At 40.4% G+C, this 8,713-nt stretch overlaps 1 protein-coding gene across 2 annotated transcripts in view; it reads right to left on the reverse strand.

Moving 5' to 3' along the window:
- hsf2 (heat shock transcription factor 2) overlaps positions 1–8,713 on the reverse strand; it is a 34,982-nt gene that overhangs the window by 18,182 nt on the left and 8,087 nt on the right. For both annotated transcript variants that reach the window (XM_067572277.1, XM_067572276.1), the window contains exons 5-6: positions 4,941–5,016; positions 4,315–4,376 (exon numbers count right to left, since the gene is read on the reverse strand). In XM_067572277.1, coding sequence (XP_067428378.1) covers positions 4,315–4,376; positions 4,941–5,016 — 138 coding nt within the window. The remainder of the gene's footprint in view (positions 1–4,314; positions 4,377–4,940; positions 5,017–8,713) is intronic.

The following is an 8,713-nucleotide window of genomic DNA, read 5'->3' on the forward strand; positions in this document are numbered from 1 at the left end:
TGCTTGATCCCTTTCATATTACTGTCAATTCAAATTAGTAGTGGTCAAACAAAAATAAGTACTTTTCAGGCATCCCTTTAAGCTCTGATAAGGTGATGGGAATTTGTCATTCATTTTGGTAGTTATAATGACTACATGTTTAATCAAGTAATCAAAAGCATACAAATGACTAATTGATATAGAAAATAATCAACTGCAGCTTATTATTTACATGTGGCCTATCATGAAATAAAGATACATTCTTAAACACCTGCAGTATTTCTAGTACTAGCACTGGTTGGGAACAGGTGATAATCTCTCTAAACTTCAATATGCAGACCTGAATTAAAAACTGACTGCGTTTAATTTGACATGTGATTGGCAAAAGAAAAAAAAAGGCAGGAAAATATACAGAGCGCAGAGCACGACATGGCACAGCAGCCACACACACACGCACACAGGGGTTAGTGTTACCCTAACGCCACACACTTAGCCGTATAAATTTGTAAATATAAATTTATTAAGTATATTGGACAGTTTTCTGACATTTTACAGACCAAATGATTAAGTGTCAGATTAATCAATGATGGTAATCTTTTGTCACAGCTCTAATCAGACTAGGATTATATTCTTGATTAAATTATTAGTTGTCTTGTCTTGTTTTGTCCGACCCACAGTGCAAACAGGGCTGTTGCAATAACCACAATCCCACAGACAAGTCAACCGATCTTCTGATTAGTGGATGACCCGCTCTAGTTTTTGAGCCACAGCTGCCCAACATTTCATTTAAATTAACAACATAATTTTAATGAAACAACCAGGAGAGTTAGCTTGTTTGTCATTGTTGCTAATAATCAGACTGGTTAACCAGCAGCAACAAAGTTCTGTCAACTAACAAACAAGATGACAAACAGCCACAAGTGGACGTTATGAAATGGATACTTCATTGTTCGCCACACAGTAAGAAGCTGTTTTTAAGGGGCTAGCCATGCTTGAAAACTCACAAAACTTTGCACACACATGAAAGGTCACACACTTAAAGTCACTGATATTGTAAAGGAGGCGGGCATAGGTGTGGGAGAATGGCTCGACAGCGCCCCCTAAAATATTTCAACAAAGCAGCCCCGCACCACGTTACACCTACATGTACGAAAATCAGTACACACATGTATCATGCCAGGGCGCACAAGGACGCATGGCGTAAACCCAACAGGAAGTCAGCCATTTTGAATTTAGTGCTCAAGTTTGGTGAACTCATTTATCGTAACAACTTCAAAATCAGTGTGTGTCATCTAGACTAGTTTGTGATCAAAAGTTATCAAAAGATTTAGCTATTGTCTTGTGACTCATTTAAAGTTCAAATGAAGTTTATATCTAAAACTACGTGGAAGAAGTAAATGTTCAAAGAGGTGTGGGTTTGCTCACACTGCCCATTCAAATGTATGAGTATTTTCCTGTGTCCAGCTGCAGTTACTTATTGTCTCTAAACACCTGACAGTACACATTTCAATCAACTTTGACCAGGTCATGTGGGTTAAAAGTCTTTCCTTTTCTAAAAGTAGACATAATGAAAATTAGGAATTTAATTTGTTTTACACACAAACTCATCAAGAGTTTTCAATTTACTAATTAAAATTCAAGTGAATGGGCCCGAAACTTGCATAATTTTGATGACACAGGTGTGAGAAAGACAGACATGTCTCACCCTGCAGAAAATTCTCATCCTCACACCGTTGAGATTTGATGCTTTGCCATGACAGAGGAAGTTGCTCTAACTTTCTTGCAAATGTTCCCGTCTGCACCAAACTTTTGTTTGGCCTCCACCATAATGTCACACAGAGAAAAGCCTACATGCAAACTCCGAGGCCTGGCCACGAGGCCGCCTCTGTGCCTTTGTTCCCTGGAAACAAAGGAATCCGCTCACAGACTCCATTTCCACTGATGCCTTGCAATTTCGCACCTAGGTGCGACCCAGCAGGAAGTGCCAGGCTCTCGTCTCTGATTGGCAGAGACGTATCAACAACACAGGGAGTCATGGCAACGGAGCCGTGACATCACTCCCTTTTTAAACACGGTTTGGCAACAAATCTCGTTCTCTGTTAGTGTATCTGTGCACAGGGAAGGTTCGTTTTTTTCGATCAAGCCAGATTACCGTTGAAGAGGAACTGTACACGTGTGCTTATTCCCGTTTTTCTTTGGAGCTTTTCCCCCTCGCTGGACGAGACGAGACTTTGACCCGCGTTCGCCTGAACACTTTTACCGGATCCACAAGAGACTGTTGTTGCAACACAACACTGTCACGGTTACCTGCAGAAGGAGGAAAAGAGTTTCTTCACGGAGAAACGTATAACTTCTACACCTTGCTGACTACCGACTGAGTGGACCATCCTGCGTTTCTTCGCTGCTCCACCGAGAAGAGACAACATGCGTACAGACCACCGTCCGTATGTGGGTTCTCGGTAGATAAAATAACCACCGCTCTCCTCTCACGGTCGCGGGATGGAGAGTCGGTCTTTCCCCTTCTCTTTCCCTCTCTCTTTTACTAACATACTAACACACGTCTTCCGTGACTTCCCCCAGAAGCCGCGCCATCTTGAATCACGTGCATATCTCTCTCTCTCTCTCTCACTCCCCCCCTACTGGCCACGCCCAAGCCCAATCACCACAGAACTCGCCAATTCTGACGTGTACTGATTTTCATGAGCTTGCGAGCGTCCAAAACCCCTCAAAAATACAATGTCATAATTCCATTTTGTCACTTAATTTCAAGAGAAAGATACAGTGCAGTTTAGTAAGTCACTCACTGTAAACTTTCTTTATATTCACAATTAAAGAGTGGTATTTAAATTCTGTCAGCAGAGGGCTTTCTATGACTTCTGGATTTCTGTTGTCTTACAGTTGTTGAAAATTATGTCAAGTTTCTATATTAAAACTATGCAGTTGCACCCATATAAATGACAGTACCTCATATTTTGTACATGCTGGCCTTTGACTATGTTAATCCAGCTGATTGACTTTGACAAAAGTGGACATGTCCAAATTATTAATTATCATCACTCATATGATTATCCTATGATTTTTTGCAATCTTGTCAATTTGTAAAGCGTTGTGGTGAGTTCACTGTTGTAGCCACTGAACCCTTGTATTAATTGTGTTATTTAATTAGCCCATTAACATTTTCAAACTTTTTTTTAAAATCAAATGTCAGCAACTGCCCACTAAGAAATATGTCACAGACTTCTACCCTCTGGCAGACGATATAGAGTACCCAAGTGTAAACTCATTTGTTTTAAAAACTTAATGGTGCCTACATCCATCAACATTCTTAACAGTAAAGTCAAAGCAAAAGCACAGGACGTGTAGTATTCTGGGGTGAGGGGCATATATGTAGGTATGTGCTCTTCTATTTGTTTATGATCAGGATGCATTTTTTGTTGATGTTGATTATATTTTTTGTGATACTATGAGTCAAAGGCCAATTTCCCCAAAGGGACAATAAAGTATATCTTATCACAGAGCCTAATCGAGGAGAGGAAATGTATATTACGACACACATAAACCTTGGCAGTCTTGTTTTTATTAATGATTATTAGCCTTCTTCTTCTTCTTCTTCTTATTATTATTATTAGTAGTAGTAGTAGTAGTGGTGGTAGTAGTAGTAAGATAACTATAATATAACAAAAATAATATATTTATATTTATAGCAGTTATATAATGTATAAAGATAATAATTGTAATAATAACAATAATAGAAATAACAACAACAACAATAATTAATTATTACTGTATAAGAAAAACTTCTTTCATCTTATTATTGTATATGTTTAGGGATTCCTTGCATAAGAGGAGTACTACTTTTATTTAACACAGTAAATTAATGAAATGATATTTTGCAATTACATATGTGGGGAACTTCTTGTTCTTCTTTTTTGTGTTTTATTATCCCTATATGCCACCTCGCTTAGATGTCTCATCTTGAGTTACAGCAGCCTGCCTAAAACAATTTCACTCTGACAATAATAAAATAGTGGATTTGTTTTTCATTGTTGTAACCAGGATATTTGGCCAAGGCCTCGATGACAGCAAGTCACAGGCTGCCACTAAGGTGCCACTACCTGCCAGTGAGGTGCCACAGGCTGCCATTCAGGTGCCAGTGCCTGCCAGTGAGATACCACAGGCTGCCACTCAGGTGCCACTACCTGCCAGTGCCACTAGGAGGATCCTGGCCTTTCTCGATTATGATGGGTGACCACTGTGAGTTTGGAGGGTCATTCATTTAATGGACTTGTACTCTCACACTAATCCCAGCTGAAGGATGTAACAGTGTCAACTCACCTTTTGCGTTTTAAATTCAGGATGCGATTGTTCTGTACCAATGTGACGATGAAATGTATCAACTGAAAAGAAACAAAAGTGTCAAAGATTTAACAGAAAATGCAACTGGATTTAAGATCTGAAGAAAACTGGCTGTGGTTTTTCCATCCAAAAGTCATCGGTTTAATGGAAGAATCCCACAAAAATGTTCACATGGGCACTAATTAAGATGAATTGTCCTGGTTATATTTCTAATATGCACACACCCCAACCACACTTTTGATGAAGCTGGAGTTGCGTTGAGTACTAGTTACTGCTATTGGTTTACTGCTGCTTACACTCAAATACTGGTTTTATCAGAACAAACTGATGTGTTGGAGTTACTTTTAATCCCCTTACAAATAATACCACCATACATAATGGCAGTAGGTAGAAAGAGCTTGTAAATGATGAAAGTGGGAAAGCATGCACAAGAAGAGTGCAGATTCTCTGAAAATGTAAAGATTCCATCAGCTAAATGGATAGTGAAGGTTTTAACTACAATATAATTTTATTCCAGATGAGCCAGCCTTTCTGATTAATGTATTTTACTCATTCTGATTATTAGTGGTATAGTCTAAATGGATCCAACATGGTCTCAACCTTACCTTCTTGATGAGTTGCTGTTGGTGGGCATGTTTCTGTCTCAGATCAGAGATCTCCCTCCACAGTGCTTCATTCTCCCTAAACATAATGAGTTAAGTTAATTTACATTTGAAGGAATGCAGTACTGGGGACTGATTTATCAAGCTTCCCAGAGCAGGAAATCACTCCTAACTGGCTAAAAATTCAAAGTGATGCTACTTTTAGGACTAAGAGTAAAAGCATTTTATCAGTTGTCTTAATTTAGGAAATTGCTCCTATATCTGTCAATATTTAGGAGAGGTCCAGAGGTGTCCTAACCTGTTAGGAGCTTCCAGGAGATGGCATTCAGGCAGAAATAAAAGGAGAGATGTTTTGGGAACACTTGATGACAATGAACTTATTGAAAGATCGGTCAGTATCTCATTATTTTTTATTTGAGCTATTTCACATAGTGGAGCAGTAGGGCTTGGGAATATTTTTTGACCTGTCCAGTGCATGGGCACTGACCAGGCACAGTAGACGGTGCTGTTGTCTGCCCTTCCAGTGACTCACAAGTCCAAGAAAGTGACCCAAAGGTGTCTTTAGTAGTATTTGGGCAATCTGGCATTCATGGGGTGGATTCATGGCTGGAGTTGATCAAGAAGGAAGAACGAATAATCACTCTTAAACACACAATATGTAAATTCTGCCACAAAGGGGTCTCTCAAAACAGTAACAAAAGACAGAGTTTGATGATGTGGTGAAGTAGCGTGGCATCATGGGAGTTGTTGTGTTCATTGTTAAACAACCACCATTGCCATCATAGCAGTCAGCTTCTCCTGGTTTACTTCAGTGTTCATCGTTCATGAGGTTTTTACCAGGAGCTGAATTATCCACAGGTCTCCTCCTCTCCAAAACAAACAGACCTAATATTTAGGACCCGAGCCCAAAGGGCGAAGGCCCTATTATATTTTGTGTGTTTTGTTTCTTTCTTCTTCTTTCTTTATTAGGGCCTGAGTCCCAATAGGGCGAAGACCCTCTTGTATTTTGTGTGTTTGTTTCTTTCTTCTTTCTTTCTTATTATGCCCATTAAACCCTAAATTTGACCCCTAAACATGCTCAAAAACTCACCAAATTTGGCACGCACATCAGGTCTTGTAAAAATTATCCCCCAATGTGCCAAAATGTGCTCTCTAGCACCACCTGTGTCACTAATATGGCCCCCACAGCCCATAGGAATGTCGTAGAAAGATCGAACCAAAACTGGGTTATTCGTCTCATCAAGACCTACAAATCATACACTCACACCCCTGACCTAAATCCAACAGGAAGTCCGCAATCTCAATTTCAAAGTATGGCTTTGTCCCAATTTTGGACCCTGAACAAACGCTATCTCCTCCGAGGGCGTTAATGGTATCTGCTTCAAACTTTTGTACATGACTTATGACACTGTGCTGAACAAAAGTTGTTAAAAACTTTGTAATAACTCGAATGGTTTAGATTTTATAAGCCCTGAAAGCAGCAGTGCCACATCACACCTTACAGTGTAAACCAATGAGGAGGCAATCTATGGGCATGGACTTTGTGTCAAACTGAGGCTTCTAGCATCTGAACTATAAGTCTGACCACTTTCAAACCTCTATCAATGGATTTGCGACGAAATGTCCTACAAAAAAGTATGATTTTTTCGGAAGATTTGGCCAAAGTCATGGGATTTATGAGGAGATTTCACAAGAAGAGTGACATTCTCCTCTCCAACTGAGAGGGAGAGAGAGAGAATGGGGGGGGGGGGGGGGGGGGGGGGGTTGTATGGAGCTCATTTTTGTAGGACACAGCAGAAAGGTCTATATACACACAGTACATTATAAACAAACTTTGTATGAAGTTTGCTGTTATTATCATTTATTTTACAATAATTATAGGTCTTATATGTATAATTCAGTAGTGGGGATGACCTATGAAGGGAAGGGAAAAAATGGAGTGAGAGTGACAGTGATAAAGTGCTGCAGAAAAATAAAATCAAAACTAAAATTTGTAGCTCTGTACTGCAGTTTTTCCCTTATTAGGGCTTGAGCACCTAGCGGTTCGCTTACACTCTCTGTTCAAATGTATGAATATTTTTCTGTGTCCAGCTGCAGTTACTTATTGTCTCTACACACCTGACAGTACAAATTTCAATCAAACTTTGACCAGGTCATGTGGGTTAAAAGTAGGGATGCACGATATTATCGGCAAGTCATTGGTATCGGCCGATAAAAGCTCTAAAATGAAATATTGGCATTGGCAAATGCTGCCGATTATGAGAGGCCAATATGTCACCTTCCCCTCCACCGCCTGAGTGTGCTCCCCTCAATGGACTGTGTCACCCTGACAGTCCTGGTACTTCCTCCGCAGGCCAGCTGGCTGTGCTTCCCTCTGGTCATGCTGCAGCTAACGCTCCGCTAGCCTCCCAGCTTAAGTTAGCCTCGGCTCTCGAGGTGGATCCAACCAGAGCACTGAGCCCCGGTTAGTTATTCAGGTTAAAGTGGGAAGAAGCAGCGGGTCTGTCGGGCAGCTGAGTGAAGTGGAGCCTGCGGAGGAAACACCAGGACCGTCGGCGTGAAATAGTCCGTGGAGGAGCTGCTGTGTTCAGCTGCACAGATAGGAAACACTTCGGCTGCCAGGATGTACCACTCTGTTTGGGGAAAAAAACTTCTTTTTGGTTTATGCCGGCTGATGGCAACCAGCGTATTAGGTGCATTACCGCCACCTTCTGCTCCGGAGTGTGGACCAGAGATTAAATCCTAACTCAAAGAAAACTCTACTGCTCCACCAACTTCGCAGGTTCATTAAAGTTTTAATGCTGAGCTACTGAACTCCAGTCTTCCTAAGTTCTTCCTTCATATATTGCCTTTCTTGATCATAGCATAATCTATGCTTGCACGCATAATAGTCTCCTCAGCCAGCTGGAAAAAAATATGTGCATATATCGGTATTGGCATCGGCAACCAGCCACAATGAGTTGGAAATGTCGGCATACAGGATGTCGGCAAAAAATCCAATATCGTGCATCCCTAGTTAAAAGTCTTTCCTTTTCTAAAAATAGACTTGATGAAAATTAGGAAATTCATTTGTTTCACACACAAACTCATCAAGAGTTTTCAGTTTACTAATTGAAATTCAAGTGAATGGGTGCAAAACTTGTATGATTTTGATGACACAGGTGTGAGTAAGGCAGACATGTCTCACCCTGCAGAAAATTCTCATACTCACACTGTTGAGATTTGATGCTTCGCCATGACAGAGGAAGTTGCTATAACTTTATTTGGGCCTGAGACCCAAAGGGGCAAAGACTCTATTGTATTTCGTGTGTTTGTTTCTTTTTTCTTCTTTCTTTATTATTACACCACTTCAACCCTTAATTTGACTCCCTAAACATGCTCAAAAACTCACAAAATTTGGCACGCACACCAGGTCTGGTGAAAATTTGATAAAATGTAAAAATTAACCCCCAAAGTGCCAAAATGTGCTCTATAGCGCCACCTATGTATCTTATATGGCTGCCACGGCCCGTAGGAAAGTCGTAGAGAGATGGAACCAAAACTGGGTTATTCGTCTCATCAAGACCTACAAATCATATGCTGACACCCCTGACCTAAGTCCAACAGGAAGTCCGCAATATGCCCATGAAAGTATGACTTTGTGGCAATTTTGGACCCCGATCAAACGCTATCTCCTCCTAGGGCATTAATGGCATCAACTTCAAACTTTAGTACATGTCTTATTACACTGTGCTGAACAAAAGTTATTAAAAACTTTGTAATAACTCAAACGGTTT

Source organism: Thunnus thynnus, chromosome 18 (assembly GCF_963924715.1).
Source record: "Thunnus thynnus chromosome 18, fThuThy2.1, whole genome shotgun sequence".
NCBI lineage: Eukaryota > Metazoa > Chordata > Actinopteri > Scombriformes > Scombridae > Thunnus > Thunnus thynnus.